The following is a 17,326-nucleotide window of genomic DNA, read 5'->3' as shown; positions in this document are numbered from 1 at the left end:
TAATGAAACTGTCACGTGTGAGGAGTAGCTGGACCCAAGAGCAGGCGGAGGCAGATGTAAAATGATGAACAGTTTATTGAGGAAAGGTTATGGAGGTGGTCCTGGATGTGTTGGCAGGCGGCGGCGTGGACAGGTGGCAGGCAGTGGACAGAAGCGGCGGCTGGCTTGGTGGCAGGAATGATGTGGGTCAGGCACACAGGGGAGCACTGAGAATGAGGAGACACAAGAGTTAACAAGGGAACGAGGAGTTAAGTGGCTTACTTGAGTAAGGTGGGCCGTGGTACCGCTACGAGAGGCTGCAATACTTTGGTGAGGATTTCCGGGAACAGGTAGGGTTATATACACCAGTGGTGATGAGGCTGATTGAAGACAGGTACTGAAAACAGAGATGGGAGGAGGGAGAGAGAGGACTTTCCCGGGTGAGCCGTGTAGAAGTCGTCCAAAAGGGTGCGATTGAGAATGAGCTTCCGGGAAATCCAAGACCGCTCCTCAGGCCCATACCCTTTCCAGTCGACCAGGTACTGTAACTCCTACTTGGCCACATCTCGAGGATGCGGGACACCGTGAAGGCCGGATGGTTGTCAATAATCCGGGGGGGGGGGGGGGGGGGCGGGCCAGAGGGCTCAGGGCGCAGGTGGAGACAGGCTTCAGAACAGAGATGTTGAATGTGGGATGAATTTTCAGGGACTGTGGAAGCTTCAATTGGACGGAAGTGGGATTGATGATCTTGGGGAAGGGACCAATGAAGCGTTGTGTTTCCGGGACTCCGTCTGAAGTGGAAGGTCGTGGGAAGAGAGCCAGACGGATTGACCCACCTTGTATTCAAGTGTTGGGGAGAGATGACGGTAAGCGAGTAGTTTGTTGCGAGCCGCGGACCGGTTCAACGCCGCCCGAACGTTCTCCCACACTGCCTGGACTCTCCGGAGGTGACCCTGTACGGAGGGAACTGCCACCGCCTGCTCCTGTATTTTGAACAATGGCGGTTGGAAACCGTAGCAAGCCATGAATGGGGACATACCGGTAGCAGAGCTGGGGAGAGAGTTGTGGGCGTATTCAATCCATGGGAGGAATGAGCTCCAGGATAAGGGTTTGCAACACAACGGAGGGCTGATTCTAGGGATTGATTGGCCCACTCTGTCTGGCCGTTGGTCTGCGGATGATACCCTGAGGACAAGCTGGCTGCTGCGCCCACTTCTTTACAGAATTCCTTCCAAACCCGGGAGGAGAACTGAGGACCTCTGTCAGAGACTATGTCGATGCGGATACCGTGGAATCTGAAGACATGCTGGACAAGGAGGTTAGCAGTTTCGAAGGCAGATGGTAGTTTGAGGAGGGGAACGTAATGGACATATTTAGAAAAGCGATCAACAATAGTGAGAATGATAGGGTTACGTTCAGAGGGGGGTAGCCCAGTGTGATATGGGACCAAGGGCGGCTTGGCCGCAGCAGCCCAGCTGGGGGCAAGTGTGAAGACTTCCCTCGGGCACAGACAGAGCAGGCTTGGACGAACTCCTTGGCGTCTTTAACAAGGCCGGGCCGCCAGAAGTGTTGCTGGATGAAGTGAATGGTGCGGGTGATGCCAGGATGATAGGTGAGTTTGGAGTTGTGGGCCCACTGAAGGAAGTCAGAGCGTGCAGAATCGGATACGAACAGGCGGTTTGGAGGCCTGGTCATGGGATCGGGGTGAGCCTTCTGGGCCTCCTTAACCACCTGTTCGGTCTGCCAAGTGGCTGTTCCAACAAAGCACGAGGAAGGAAGGGTGGGTTCCGGTTTGTCAGGGCTGGAGTTGGGGTGAGTAAATTCGAGACAGGGCATCTGGTTTGCTGTTTTTGGAGCCAGGACACCCTGTTTTTGGAACCCCTCCAGCCAGTGTCTCCACTCTCCCAAGGCCCATAAAATGGCTAGCAGCTCTCAGTTGCCGACGTCGTAGTTCCTCTTGGCAGGGGACAAACGATGAAAAAAAAGGCACAGGGGTGAAGTTTCTGGGTCATGGGGTCCCGCTGCGAGAGGACAGACCCTGCCCCCATGTCCGAGGCATCAACCTCTACCACGAACTGGAGGGAGGCGAAGAATGGGCGCACTGGTGAACAGGGTCTTGAGTTGACTAAAGTCTTGGGATGCTGCTGGGGTCCACTGAAAGGGGGAGCTGGTGGATGTGAGGCTAGTGAGGGGAATTGCGACCTTGTTGTAATTACGGATGAATCGACAGTAGAAATTGGCGAATCCAAGGAAAGGTTGCCGTTCTTTGCGGGTGGTGGGAGTGGGCCAGTTAACGACGACTTGGATATTGGCAGGGTCGGGTTGTAGTTGTCCTTTCGAGATAACGTAGCCCAGGAAGTGTACAGAGGAGAGGTGGAAGTCTCATTTTTCGGGTTTAACATACAGGCGGTTTTCAATGATGCATTGGAGGACTTGGCGTACATGACAGTGATGTTCTTCAAGGGAGCAGGAGAAAATGAGAATGTCATCCAAATAGACAAAAACAAACCAGTTCAGCATATCACGGAGGATGTCGTGAATGAAGGTCTGGAAGACAGCAGGGGCATTAGTCAATCCAAACGGCATGACCTGGTATTCAACGTGTCCGAGAGGGGTGTTGAAAGAGGTTTTCCATTCATCCCCCTCTCAGATACAGATGAGGTGGTAGGCGTTCCGTATATCCAACTTGGTGAATATGTGGGCATCGCAGAGGGCTTCCAACAAGGGGTCGATGAGGGGAAGCAGAGATTTATTTGAAGAGGAAGGTCGTATGATTCCGGAAGGCAGAGAGTCATGTATATAGTCCTCCATTTGCCTTTTTCTCAGGTCGCGAAAGGTTGTAGAGACGGCTGGAAGGAAGAGGGGCCCCCGGCAGCAGATTAATTGTGCAAATTAATTGTGCAGTCATATGGGCGGTGGGGGGATAGAGAAATGGCCAGGTCTTTGCTGAACACCGGAGAGAGATCATGGTATTCTTCAGGGATTCGGGAGAGGTCAACGAGCGTGGAAGAGGGTGGCGATTTATCAGAGGGCAGTATAGCTGAGAGCAGGCAGTGTGAGTGGCAGTGAGGGCTCCATCCAGTGATGGCTAAGTGGGTCCAGTCGATGGTGGGGTTGTGTTTTTTGAGCCAGGGAATTCCGAGGACTAATGGGGTACCAGGGGAAGGGATAACAAAAAGTGAGATGTTCACACTGTGATTACCCAAAATGAGCAAGGTGAATGGCACTGTTTGGTGGGTAACGGGGGAGATGATTCGGCCATCCAGGGCTGTGACTTTCTTCGGGGATGGTTATTTGTTTGTATGTGCCCTGCGATTGGCTGGCGACCAGTGCAGGGTGTACCCCGCCTCCCGCCCGACGATATCTGGGATGGGCTCCAGCAGCCCGCGACCCTAGTGAGGATAAGCCGTAAAGCAAATGGATGGATTCTCTAAACTCAACAGAGGGAGCCAAAACGCTTCTCAACGACATGCTGTGTGAAACCAGGCAGCATTGCCACCATCACTGTCTTGACTTTGTCTGGAGCAGTGTGTCACATTTAAGGCTGGATACACCGAACAGCAGCAGAAAAAACGCTAAATGCGCTTCTCTAGAAAATGAAAGCTGATGTAAATGATTGTGTTGTTGTTGTATTGAGCAATGCAATGTAATTGTTTTTCCACCACTGTCATTGCTGGTTGACCTGCATTTCCTGGATACAAAAGTCATACAATTTCACCTCAGTGTCACCTTAATTAATAATTCAAATGTTATTGGGTGCATCAGACTGCAAGGCAACATACGATTCAGTGTTGTACTCAAGTTTATAGAGATTGTATTAGCAATCTTCATTTCAATGCATTGTATTTCTGTCTTCTGAATCTTCTCGTAATTTGCAGGATTCCATTTAAAGCTGATAAAGATAATATTAGAAGTCCATGAACATCATCTGTCATCTACGAACTCCAATTCCAATGAAGTTGGAATGTTGTGTAAAATGTAAATAAAAATAATACAATGATTTGCAAATCCATTTCACCCTACATTCAATTGAATACACTACAAAGACACGATATTTAATGTTCAAACTGATAAACTTAAGTTTAATGTTTTGTGCAGCACCTTCACTTCCTTGTTCACTATCAAGTGCACCTTACCAATGATGACATTATGCTTGTCCACACAAGCGATAAATTGTTATAAAATGTTTAAACTAGTCTGCACAGAACAGATGTGTGAAGAAAGAAGAAGTATTCAGAAACAAAATATGATAAAGTTGATACAACCTTTCTTATATGCAGGTTTTACAGGGATCTGTGTATCACTGCCCATATGTCAAATCATCATGCTCTGCAGATTTGCCTAAGCTGAATACAACACTTACAGGAGCTGAAAATTAATGTACAATAAATATTGTGTTATAGGTTTCTTTTCTCACCATATATCCAGTCGAATTTCTGAAAGCTCCGAATGCTTAATGGTTTTCAGGTCAGGACTCTCAAGTTCTTCTCCACCAAACTCATCCCAACATGCCTTTATCGACCTTGCTTTGTGCAATGGGGTACAGTGATGCAGGAACAGGAAAGAGCCTTTCTCAAATTGTTCCAACAAAGATTGTATCATAGAATCACCCTATTATAAGGATAAAGAAACATAGTTTGGACAACTGTAATACGAGATGTAGCCCAGCCCCTGATTAATTAATTTGATTGAATTGAATTCTTACTATATGCATAGGTGTGTCTCAACACTTTTGTTAAGTGTGTGATGTCTTTATATGATTAGTGTATTTGTCTGTGCCAAGAGCTCAGCCCCCTGTCCCAGCACTATGTCTGTTGGGTGGCGTATGTATTTTGATCCAGCCAAAAGATCATCATTCGTCTGCTTGACTGTTTTAATCAATAAGAAAACATTTACCAAATTGCTATTGCTTTGAGTAGCAAAAATGTGGGTGCAGCCAAACTCCCTGAGTGTAGTATTTCTGATCATTAAATAGAGTGCATTTTTGGACCGACTCAAGCTGCATTGTAGCACAGAAGGAGGCTGATAATGTGGTCTCGCTCAAGGTGGCGTAAGCCAAGGACAAGGAGGATGGAGCCAATGAGGAGACATATAGTTGAGCGCATTGCCTTGTTGTATGCTCGCTTCTTCAATAATTATTGTATGAGCAAAATGTGCTGTTGTGCATGTTAACAGTGTGTGCTACACCTAATCAGATAGAGCTCTCAATGTATCCATTCCTCAGGCAGTGTCTGAGTGTAATAAGAGAAGATATTGAGTGTGTAACTCATTTACCTGATATACTGTGGACTGGGCTTCTGAGGATGCCGAAAGGAAGACCTGGGATCTCTTTACTGGATATAAAACAGTCTGTCCTCTGTCAAGGTTTAATGCAATGAGATATGTCTCTGCGCTCCTCCCTTAGTCATTCCTCCTCTATCCCAACCTCTCTATCTCTGTCCCCCTCTCTAATGAAATAATGAAATTCCCCTTCCCTGGCTGTCTTGCAAGAGCTGACACTTGGCCAGATTCGTTGTCACGGCACACAAGCTGAGTCATAAAGGCTTCAACGTGGATCGACAGGGACATGGATGAGGGTGAGGCATACAGGAAAAATACTGGCATCAGCTGAACTGATCACACAATGAATATAGATTTCATTAGGACAATGACATGTTCACTCAAAATAAACACAAATGCACCACTGTAACTTTATTGCTTTACACTGCTTAGCCTTAGCAGCTAAGCAGTGTAAAGCAATAAAGTTAGTCATGCAAAAGCTCAAAAACGCATAGCTGCCAATTAAGGGGGAAAAAATGCTCTGCTGGAATACAGTACTATGAACCTTGAAATGATTCTAATTAATGCATCAGTGGTGGCACGGTGACCGACTGGTTAGCATATCCACCTCACAGTTCTGAGGACCCGGGTTCAAATCCGGCCTCGCCTGTGTGGAGTTTGCATGTTCTCCCCATGCCTGTGTGGGTTTTCTCTGGGTATACTACGGTTTCCTCCCACGTCCCATACCATGTATGGTAGGTTAATTAAAGACTCTAAATTGCCCGTAGGTGTGAATGTGAATGGTTGTTTGTTTCTATGTGCCCTGCGATTGGCTGGCGACTAGTTCAGGGTGTACCCCGCCTCTCGCCCGAAGATAACTGGGATAGGCTCCAGCACACCTGCGACCCCAGGATAAGCAGTACAGAAAATTAATGAATGAATAATGCATTAGTAATACAGGAGAAGTTTACTTTATGGTTTATTCTATTACCTTCTATTACCATGCCATGTAACCGTTTAATTTGCCCTGGGTAATGTAAAACATGAAAGTGAAATACAGTATATAATTTATTTATATAAATTTACAGTATATGCAATAAGTGTTCATTAAAAATGCCTTTTATTTGATGCAACAACTGTGTGTAGAACTACAAATGAAAACCACTCCATAGATTCTAGGTTTATAAGGCTTTAGGGCTTTTATTATTGCAGCACATTATGGATAGCAATCACTGGAAGGACATTAGCTAATTCAGTATAGACTTTCTTATATTGTGGTGACACTTAAGCACAAACGTTGCAAACAAATCTCCACAAAACATAATTGGTTTTGGTGCTTGTGAAATTCTCCTAATTTTGATAATATTGAAATTTTACTGTCCATGCAACAAGGTGAGACATTCACCATTACAATTTGAAGACGTATCCGAGCCTCACAGTGGAGGACAAACCTACTAAGCTTTTCCATTTTTCTCATCAGCCTCTGTTTCCACTTCTTTTTGTCTTTCTTCCTTCTCATCATCCCTGTCCTCTCCTTCTTCTTTCTGCTCAGATTCATCAACTCCTTCCTTTTCATCCTCCTTTAATGGATCTTCTACCTTGGCTTCTTCAGGGAGAAACAAGAGTAATTAGGAAATGAGAATGAGTATACACACACACACACACACTCACCTTCTCCATCAGCTTCATCTTCGCCCTGCTCTTCTTCCTCATCTTTCTCTCCCTTCTCCCTGTCATCTAGTTCCACCTCCTCTTCTTCCTCCTTCTCCTCCCCCTCCTCCTTGTCCTCCTCTTCCTGAGGAGGCCTTGCCTCAGCTTGCTGTGCTTCACTTGCAGATATTGCCTCCTCAGTGGATACTGTTGATCTGTACAATCGAGGGGTCAGTCGGTACGGAGCAGCCGAATGCAGTTGAGATTGCATGGAGACTAGAGTTCTTCCATGAGGAGGTCCAGCAAACACAGCTTGGGAGTGAACAACAGAAGACATCTGGCCACACCGGTCTAAGCGGTTCTCTTCTCCTTCAAGCAACTTTCTAAGATTGTATTAAACATGGAGAGCAAGGAAAAACATTTGTGGCATGTTTCATAATTACAATGCAACATACATGAACTATGTGTATGATCACAACCTGTAGGCTGCAATTTCAATATCCAAGGCCATCTTCACATTCAAGAGATCTTGATAATCTTTCAGGTAGCGCGCCATTTCATTCTTGTTTGCCCTTAATTCTTCTTCCAGATGATTTATGGCATCCTGTGGAGAAAAATAAAAATACATTATTTGCAGAAATCACCTTATAATATTTTTGTGTGCCAAAGCAACATCTTGGGAAAGATACTTTGCAGCAGATTTAGAAACTGTTTTTCTCATTTTACAGTGATTTGAAGACATTTTTGTCCTAGAATGAAGACACACAATATCATGCAGTTGCTCACCTGCAGAGCAGAAATCTCAGCACTCTGTTTCTCCTCCACTTCCTGCAATTGGTTCTCCAGTGCTTGGTTTATCTCTCTGCAGGCATCAATCTCCAATGTCCTAGTTTTGAGCTGCCTGCGGTATTCACCAGCCTCGTCTTTGACATTACGTGCACTTTCTGTATTGCGAGCAGTGCCAACCGACATCATATTCATCTTGTTGCAGAACCACTCCTCAGCTGACTGGCGATTGCATCGTGCCATTGTCTCATACTGGACTCGAATGTCACGTAGAGCAACTGATAGGTCAGGTTTAACTACATTCATCTCCACGGACACCTCCGTGCTATATTGTATTTGGGCCTGGAGTTCTGCAATTTCGCTCTCACAGAGACGCTTCAGGAAGGCCAGCTCATCCAACAGAATTTCAACTCTTTTCTCAAGCTCACGTCTCTCCATTGCTGCCACATCTGCCTGCTTTCTGGCATCCATAAGCCTGCCTTCTGCCCCCTCCCTACCAAGAACTTCATCCTCATAGCATTTTTGCAGGTTCTTCAACACGCCCTCTATCTCATCCCTGTGGTGGTGGGCAGCTTGTCTCTCATAACGGGCCTCCTCCACTGCAGCATTGAGCTGACGGATCTCGTGCTCATATTGGGCCCGGAGGTTTGATGGTTCTGTTTGGCGCTGCCTGAGCAACAGGCGTTCAGTCTCCAGCAACTTGTTTTGTTGCTCCAGTTCATGGACCCTATCAATGAAGCTTGCAAAGCGGTCATTGAGATCTTGTAGTTCCGCCTTCTCCTGGGTCCTTAATCGTTTGAATTCAGAGGTGACCTGTGCTGCTTGGTCCAGGCGTAGCTCGGTGGCAGCTGTATACCCTGGAGCAGAAAGCAGGAAAGAGCTGGAGGTAGCTCGACTGTGGGTAGGAAAACTTCTGTATGACGACGCATAAGGTGTTGCGGCGGAGTGGCTCAAATATGCAGCCCTTGGTTCAATACCTCCACTAGGTCCATATCCTGCACTACGCATAACCGTTCTCCTCTTGTAAGTAGAAGGAAAGTAAAAGTCAAAGCCGGTGGAACTCATGATTTAAGGCAATCTGCTCTGTGTCTTGGGATGTAGCTGTGTCAACTGCGCAATGATTCTGCATTACACTGGCTTTTATAGCGCCTGTAATGACCATGACGTAAGCTGCTTTTTGCAGACATGCTGACAAAAGGAATTGATAATGGAGCCAGCAAGCCAGTCTCAGCCAAGCGGGAGAGGTGGGGTGAGGATGTTCAATATGTTGAGTGGGAGAGGCACTGCAACAAGCAGGGTGACTGAGTGCACCACCCCACCCCAATTCTAAACCTGCAGGTTTTTATCTCAGTGTCTGTTATGTTATCAAACATAAGAGTGTTCAGATGAAAGTAAAACTTAGTTATAATTTACATCGTATGTCTTCTTAAATGTGACTAAATGCACTGGTAATGGATGCTGGTGAAGCTTCAACATATTGCAGTAAAACCACATTCCTGTACATCCCAAATAGGTACACTGCTGTATTGTATACACTAAAAGGCCCTTTGAAATATAGTAAATGTTTGCCCTCTAGTGGATGATTGATTGCTATGCAGGTGGGATCCTTTTAAGGACAGACATAATTCACTATTAGTTTTTATTAGATCTTTATTTAACTACATTTTACCGAATACATTTCTTAATAGAGTCGAAACCAGCAGTTTAGAATATTGATAGCTCTAGGGCAAGAGCTCAAATCAAATAATTAAGAGGCGTTAACAAATGCAAAACAGCATTTCTCAATGTAAAAAGACATCTTTCACGGCAAGCCTTCTTAACATTTAATAGCTTGACTGGATATGTGTTGAAGATATCTGTAATTAAATTTTGCCAAGTCGAAAAGTACATTAGTGATATCTGTAACTTGATTCCTCCTAGCCACAATGATGTGGCAAGCCTTCTTCATATTTAAAATCAAAATTTGACTATCCGTAATTAACATTGTAGGTATCAACAATGTCATTCTGACTAATTGTAATTACATTTTGAATAGTTGAACTTTTCTTTTAAGATATCTGTAACCGAACTGTGATTAGTCGAAACAGCAGATAGAGATATCTGTAATTTAATTTCACCGAATCAAAACTGAATTACAAATATCTGCAACATAATTTCGCCTTGGACAAATGAAGTCAAGTTTGCCATTCATTGTTTACGATGTTCATCATGACAGATACCTACAATTCAATTCCACATATCCACTTATGCATTACAGATATCTACAATTAGATTATGACTATCCATAAATCCATTTTGAGATATCTACAATTTGATTCCTCCTGTCCACAAAGAGCATTTCAGATGTCTGCAACGTCATTTCGCCTAGGACAAATGATGTCACTTTCGCCATTAATGTGGATGGGGTTCGTCATTACAGATATCTATAATTCAATTCCGGATATCCACTTGTGCATTACAGATATCTACAATTAGATTATGACTGTCCATGAGTCCAATTTGAGAAATCTACCATTTGATTTTGACTAGTCATAATTCCAGTTACAGATATCTACAGTGGGTACAGTCCAGCTGTGTCTGATAATAGTCCAATCAGTAGAATCAAACACAGCTGGACTCCAATGAAGGTGTAGAACCATCTCAAGGATGATCAGAAGAAATGGGACAGCACCCGAGTTAAATATATGAGTGTCACAGCAGAGGGTCTGAATACTTATGGCTGTGTGATATTTTAGTTTTTCTTTTTTAATAAATCAGCAAAAAAAAATCAACAATTACGTTTTTTTCTGTCAATATGGGGTGCTGTGTGTACATTAATGAGGGGAAAAAAATTAACACAAACGATTTTAACAAATGGCTGCAATATAACAAAGAGTGAAAAATTTAAGGGGGTCTGAATACTTTCCGTACCCACTGTACATTTTGATTTTGCCTCGTCAAAACTTGATTTGCACTCGTCGAAATGACGTCACTAATGTTCTTTTTGACAAGGCGAACTGCATTACACATTTCTTGAACACGTATCGAGGACAATTGACGTCACTTTTACCGTTCATTGTGTACGGAGTTCGTCATTACAGATATTTCCAATTCAGTTACGGATATTTGCTATGTGAATTACAGCTATCTGGAATTGAACTGCAGATATATATGTAACTCCAGTTTGAAATATCTACAATTTGAATCTGACTGGTCATAATTCCAGTTCAAGATATCGCTAATTCAGCTGAATTCAAGAGAGCTATCTGTCCCTTTGTCGGATATCCGAAATCAAGTTTTGATGAGGCGAAATCAAAATGTAGATATCTGTAACTGGAATTATGATTTATGACTATGACTACTCAAAATGGAATTCCGACTCGTCGACTCGTTGTTGATATCAACTACAATAATTCCGGATTGTCAACCCTAGCTTTTAAATGTTAAGAAGCCTTGCCACAAATCACTTGACCGTTCGAAACATACGTGAGAATTTAGGAAAACGCAGGTGTTTAATATGCAAATATGTGATTGGCCAGGCGAATACAGCATTGGCCAATGGGCGACGAGTTTACTAGTGAGTAGCCTACGTCAGGCTGAGAGGGCGCTTCTTACACGAACAACAACAAAGGCTGATGAATTGATGAAGTTTCAAACTGAAACAGTCCTCCGTATGGGGGCTCTCTTGTAGAGTTTTCACAGTATACTGCCTTGGTTTAATCACATTAATGTTACAGTTCCTGTCGAGACGGAATTGAATGGTAAGTCCTACTCTCAGTCGCCTTGCATCGATCGGCTCCCCTGGTGAATGAAACAGTAGCACATCCAACTCCCATTAGCTCAGGCACCTTAGTGAGATTTTAGGTTTGTCTCCTTTATAACGTCGGAAAATTGACAGCCCGTAAGGTTATAGAACCACTAATATTTTTACTGGTTATTTCCTTCATTCGACTGAGTTCCGTGGCTGAGCTAAGCTAACTATGCTATACTTTCATTGACATTCTGAGTAAGGTTAAGCTAACCATATCGGCAGCGCGCTGAGTGATCATATTTGACCAAACCAAGCCCCAAAGACTGTATCACACTCCTGCCAGCGCACATTATTTATTATTTAAATACTCACCCATCACTTGACCTTGCAAGTTTTCTCTCTCACCGCTACTCTATTTTGTACTCGTAAACAGATCCGATCAGGAGCTGCCGAACCCAAAGGTGGATGGCCTGCAATCAAATAGCACATCATCCGTGATAGAAAAAATGGTAACCCGGTCAAACTGAGCTGCGGCACTCTATTAACATGTTTTGTCAAGCAATCAAGTGGTTGTGTGAGCTTCTCCTGTTTACTTGTATGTTTTTATGTTTTTTTTAAATTATTATTATTTTTTTACAGATTCGAATTGCGGCATTAAACGCCGCATCGACAGCTGCAGATGAGTCTCAAGACCCCTTGAAAAGTAAAAAAAGTAGAACAAAAGAAGCTCAGGTACAGTGAATCTGTGCGATGTGTATTCTCTACTGCCAACATTTCCGAGATGACACTTTATTGTTTTTACTCTATCTAGGAAGCAGAAGCTTTTGCTTTGTATCATAAAGCTTTAGATCTGCAGAAACATGACAAGTTTGAGGAGTCTGCCGAGGCGTATCATGAGCTGCTTAAAACACCACTCCTCAAAGAGGTAAACTAGTATACAACGTATTGTCTTCACTTATTACAGTCCGTAGCCATAATGTGGTCTTTCACATAACCGCAGTAATATTTCCAATTTAGTCTACAGGCGGCACGGTGACCGACTGGTTCGCACATCTGCATCAGCGTTCTGAGGTCCCAGGTTCAAATCCGGCCTCCTTGTGTCATACATCCAAATCAGTTACGTTTCGGCGAAATTCACCATTTTGAACTCAAAATAGTCAATTTACATAAATCGTAGATTTGAAATGAAATGAAATGAGTTTTTCCTGCGGGGAGGGTCGCTGTCACTGACTTCATAGGCTGTTTCGTACTCCTTGAACGCTGGCAGCGAGATCCATTCCACACATTCATCATCAACACACAGATGTAACGGAATGTCTCGTGTATAATGTGCACCCATGTATAATACGCACCCCCGAAGTTGACCTCCAAATTTTGGAAAACCCTTCTACCTGTGTATAATGCATTTTTACAATGTATGATTTTGCTTCTACCCATATGATCAAAACATGACTTATTATCTGTGCTTTGTTAAATTTTTTCAAATAATTATTCTGAAGTTAAGCACTTTATTTGAACACGTAATTTACTTGCTCTTATTTTTAAATTCACAGCCCTACTTTTATTTAGTGCATAAGACAACACACAGTTGTGCTCATATGTTTGATTACCCAGGCAGAATTTGTAAGATGGGTACAATTATTTAAAGAAAACATGAAGGGCCAGGCGAAACACATTTAGTTTTAATGGTATTGAAATTATGATGACGACAAACAATGGACTTTGTTTTCCCTTGCCCGGACGCGGGCCACCGGGGCCCCCCGCTGGAGCCAGGCCTGGTGGTGGGGCTCGAAGGCGAGCGCCTGGTGGCCGGGCCTGCACCCATGGGGTCCGGCCGGGCACAGCCCGAAAGGGTAACGTGGGTCCCCCTTCCCATGGGCTCACCACCTGTGGGAGGGGCCATAGGGGTCGGGTGCAGTGTGAGCCGGGCGGTGGCCGAAGGCGGGGACCTTGGCGATCCGATCCCCGGCTACAGAAGCTGGCTCTAGGGACGTGGAATGTCACCTCTCTGGCAGGGAAGGAGCCCGAGTTGGTGTGTGAGGTCGAGAAGTTCCGACTCGATATAGTCGGACTCGCCTCCACACACACCTGGGGCTCTGGTACCAGTCCTCTCGAGAGGGGTTGGACTCTCTTCCACTCTGGAGTTGCCCATGGTGAGAGGCGCCGAGCAGGTGTGGGTATACTTATTGCCCCCCGGCTCGGCGCCTGTACGTTGGGGTTCACCCCGGTGGACGAGAGGGTAGCCTCCCTCCGCCTTCGGGTGGGGGGACGGGTCCTGACTGTTGTTTGTGCCTATGCACCAAACAGCAGTTCAGAGTACCCACCCTTTTTGGAGTCCTTGGAGGGGGTGCTGGAGAGCGCTCCCGCTGGGGACTCCATTGTTCTGTTGGGGGACTTCAATGCTCACGTGGGCAATGACAGTGAGACCTGGAAGGGCGCGATTGGGAGGAACGGCCCCCCCGATCAGAACCCGAGCGGTGTTCTGTTATTGGACTTCTGTGCTCGTCACGGATTGTCCATAACGAACACCATGTTCAAGCATAAGGGTGTCCACACGTGCACTTGGCACCAGGACACCCTAGGTCGCAGTTCGATGATCGACTTTGTGGTCGTGTCATCGGACTTGCGGCCGCATGTCTTGGACACTCGGGTGAAGAGAGGGGCGGAGCTGTCAACTGATCACCACCTGGTGGTGAGTTGGCTCCGATGGTGGGGGAAGATGCCGGTCCGACGTGGCAGGCCCAAACGTATTGTGAGGGTCTGCTGGGAACGTCTGGCAGAATCCCCTGTCAGAAGGAGTTTCAACTCCCACCTCCGACAGAACTTTGCTCATGTTCCGGGGGAGGCGGGGGACATCGAGTCCGAGTGGACCATGTTCCGCGCCTCCATTGCTGAGGCGGCCGACCGGAGCTGTGGCCGTAAGGTGGTCGGTGCCTGTCGTGGTGGCAATCCGCGAACCCGTTGGTGGACACCAACGGTGAGGGATGCCGTCAAGCTGAAGAAGGAGTCCTATCGGGCCTTTTTGGCCTGTGGGACTCCTGAGGCAGCTGATGGGTACCGGCTGGCCAAGCGGAATGCAGCTCTGGTGGTCGCTGAAGCAAAAACCCGGGCATGGGAGGAGTTCGGTGAGGCCATGGAGAAAGACTTCCGGACGGCTTCGAGGAAATTCTGGTCCACCATCCGACGTCTCAGGAGAGGAAAGCAGTGCACCACCAACACTGTGTATAGTGGGGATGGGGCGCTGCTGACCTCGACTCGGGACGTTGTGAGTCGGTGGGGAGAATACTTCGAAGACCTCCTCAATTCCACCGACACGCCTTCCCATGGGGAAGCAGAGTGTGGGTTCTCTGAGGCGGGCTCTCCTATCTCTGGGTTTGAGGTCACCGAGGTAGTTAAAAAGCTCCTCGGTGGCAGGGCCCCGGGGGTGGATGAGATTCGCCCGGAGTTCCTAAAGGCTCTGGATGTTGTGGGGCTGTCCTGGTTGACACGCCTCTGCAACATCGCGTGGACATCGGGGACAGTGCCTCTGGATTGGCAGACTGGGGTGGTGGTTCCCCTTTTTAAGAAGGGGGACCGGAGGGTGTGTTCCAACTACAGGGGGATCACACTGCTCAGCCTCCCTGGTAAGGTCTATTCAGGGGTGCTGGAGAGGAGGGTCCGTCGGGAAGTCGAATCTCAGATTCAGGAGGAGCAGTGTGGTTTTCGTCCTGGCCGTGGAACAGTGGACCAGCTCTACACCCTCGGCAGGGTCCTCGAGGGTGCATGGGAGTTCGCCCAACCAGTCTACATGTGTTTTGTGGACTTGGAGAAGGCGTTCGACCGTGTCCCTCGGGGAGTCCTGTGGAGAGTGCTTCGGGAGTATGGGGTACCGAACCCCCTGATACGGGCTGTTCGGTCCCTGTACGACCGGAGTCAGAGTTTGGTCCGCATATCCGGCAGTAAGTCGAACTCGTTCCCGGTGAGGGTTGGACTCCGCCAAGGCTGCCCTTTGTCGCCGATTCTGTTCATAACTTTTATGGACAGAATTTCTAGGCGCAGCCGAGGCGTAGAGGGGGTCCGGTTTGGTGGCCTCAGTATTGCATCTCTGCTTTTTGCAGATGATGTGGTTCTGTTGGCTTCATCAAGCCGTGACCTCCAACTCTCATTGGAGCAGTTCGCAGCCGAGTGTGAAGCGGCTGGGATGAGAATCAGCACCTCCAAATCTGAGACCATGGTCCTCAGTCGGGAAAGGGTGGCATGCCATCTCCAGGTCGGGGATGAGATCCTGCCCCAAGTGGAGGAATTCAAGTATCTTGGGGTCTTGTTCACGAGTGAGGGAAGAATGGAACGGGAGATCGACAGGCGGATCGGTGCAGCGTCTGCAGTGATGCGGACTTTGTATCGGTCCGTTGTGGTAAAGAAAGAGCTAAGCCGAAAGGCGAAGCTCTCAATTTACCGGTCGATCTTCGTTCCTACCCTCACCTATGGTCATGAGCTGTGGGTCGTGACCGAAAGAACAAGATCCCGGATACAAGCGGCCGAAATGAGTTTCCTCCGCAGGGTGTCCGGGCTCTCCCTTAGAGATAGGGTGAGAAGCTCGGTCATCCGGGAGGATCTCAGAGTAGAGCCGCTACTCCTCCGCATTGAGAGGAGCCAGATGAGGTGGCTGGGGCATCTGATTCGGATGCCTCCCGGACGCCTCCCTGGTGAGGTGTTCCGGGCATGTCCCACCGGGAGGAGACCCCGGGGACGACCCAGGACGCGCTGGAGAGACTACATCCTTCGGCTGGCCTGGGAACGCCTCGGGATCCCCCCGGAAGAGCTGGATGAAGTGGCTGGGGAGAGGGTAGTCTGGGCGTCCCTGCTGAAGCTACTGCCCCCGCGACCCGACCCGGATAAGCGGTAGAGAATGGATGGATGGATGGATGGTATTGAAATTAAACTGTCATGCATTTCAGAAAAGCATTATCATCAAACAAAACATAACCATAAAGAAATTAATGATGGTTGTTGTTCAGTCATCGGTCATATTTAAAAAAAAAAAAAAAAAAAACTAAAAACTATATTTCACAAATTCTGCCAGGTATGTAAAGTGTACATATTATGCAGTCATACGTAGCCCTGTCATATTGGAATGAAAGTGTAGGCTACACCTTTTTCATAGCATCTAGGTGGCGCTGGCATATTAGAATATAAGTGTACACCTTTCTCATAACCTCTAGGTGGCTGTGGCATATTTAAATGAACGTGTACCGCTTTTTCATAACCTCTAGATGGTGGCATACATTTATAAAGTGGGAAAGTCTTTTTCATTTTCCCCTGATTTTTGAAATTTGTTTTGGGGGGGGAAATGCGCATTATACATGAGAACTTACGGTAATTTTGAATATTACTCTGCGGTGGACTAATATGCGGCCTGAGGTTCCGCCTGTACACTCGAAGTCACAGGAGTTGACGAGACCAGAAAAAAACTTCCGCCGCTTCTGGTGTTAACTCATTCACTGCCAACCTTCACAATTAACATGGATATTTTACTTCTAAAGCCGTCAATGGCAGTGAATGTGTTTTAATAAGTCACAGTTTACTCCGTTACAATGATCTAAATGTCGCTCGCTACATTTATTGATCAATTATTGCTTATTTATCAACTATTTTGTGCGCAAGTCTTCGATTTCCGCATCGGGCGCTGTTTGCGTCATCCAATTTAAGCGCTAGTGACGTTTAAGTCTAGTTTACCAATCAAACCACACAAAAATGTCACATGACCTCACACGACGTCTTCCATTGGGCTTCCCGGGCATAGGTATTCACACAAGATAAGCCGTGGCGGCCATGTTGGGAAGGTCGTCGTTACTATGAAGGCAACGGCGCACTACTCTTGTTTACATTTAGATGAACAATAACAACAGCTTTCATGTATTCTAGTATTTGTCTGGCACTGTC

At 46.5% G+C, this 17,326-nt stretch overlaps 2 protein-coding genes across 5 annotated transcripts in view; one reads left to right on the top strand and one right to left on the bottom strand.

The window, feature by feature from the left end:
- Positions 1 to 6,343: 6,343 nt before the first annotated feature.
- On the bottom strand, positions 6,344 to 8,774 carry neflb (neurofilament light chain b). Its single transcript, XM_061769283.1, has 4 exons — positions 7,675 to 8,774; positions 7,368 to 7,492; positions 6,910 to 7,271; positions 6,344 to 6,844 (listed from the first exon to the last, which is right to left on the bottom strand). The coding sequence occupies exons 1-4, from the start codon at positions 8,737 to 8,739 to the stop codon at positions 6,693 to 6,695; spliced, it is 1,704 nt and encodes a 567-aa protein (XP_061625267.1). The 5' UTR covers positions 8,740 to 8,774; the 3' UTR covers positions 6,344 to 6,692.
- Positions 8,775 to 11,229: 2,455 nt separating this feature from the next.
- The window catches only part of cabin1 (calcineurin binding protein 1), a 70,562-nt gene continuing 64,465 nt past the window's right edge, over positions 11,230 to 17,326 (top strand). For all 4 annotated transcript variants that reach the window (XM_061766417.1, XM_061766416.1, XM_061766415.1 and 1 more), the window contains exons 1-4: positions 11,230 to 11,414; positions 11,838 to 11,913; positions 12,044 to 12,136; positions 12,216 to 12,329. In XM_061766417.1, the coding sequence (XP_061622401.1) occupies positions 11,911 to 11,913; positions 12,044 to 12,136; positions 12,216 to 12,329 (210 nt within the window). In that variant the 5' untranslated portion in view covers positions 11,230 to 11,414; positions 11,838 to 11,910. The remainder of the gene's footprint in view (positions 11,415 to 11,837; positions 11,914 to 12,043; positions 12,137 to 12,215; positions 12,330 to 17,326) is intronic.

Source organism: Phyllopteryx taeniolatus, chromosome 3 (genome assembly GCF_024500385.1).
Source record: "Phyllopteryx taeniolatus isolate TA_2022b chromosome 3, UOR_Ptae_1.2, whole genome shotgun sequence".
In the NCBI taxonomy this organism is placed as follows: Eukaryota; Metazoa; Chordata; class Actinopteri; order Syngnathiformes; family Syngnathidae; genus Phyllopteryx; species Phyllopteryx taeniolatus.
Note: the sequence above shows the minus strand (reverse complement) of the source record. Positions and strands in the feature narration are given on the sequence as shown.

Excerpts from the sequence above, each read along its gene's own strand:
- neflb (XM_061769283.1), bottom strand. The coding sequence starts at position 8,739 with ATGAGTTCCACCGGCTTTGACTTTTACTTTCCTTCTACTTACAAGAGG. Across the intron at positions 7,493-7,674 it reads CTGAGATTTCTGCTCTGCAG|GATGCCATAAATCATCTGGA; the intron begins GTGAGCAACTGC and ends TTTTCTCCACAG. Across the intron at positions 7,272-7,367 it reads ATTGAAATTGCAGCCTACAG|AAAGTTGCTTGAAGGAGAAG; the intron begins GTTGTGATCATA and ends ATACAATCTTAG.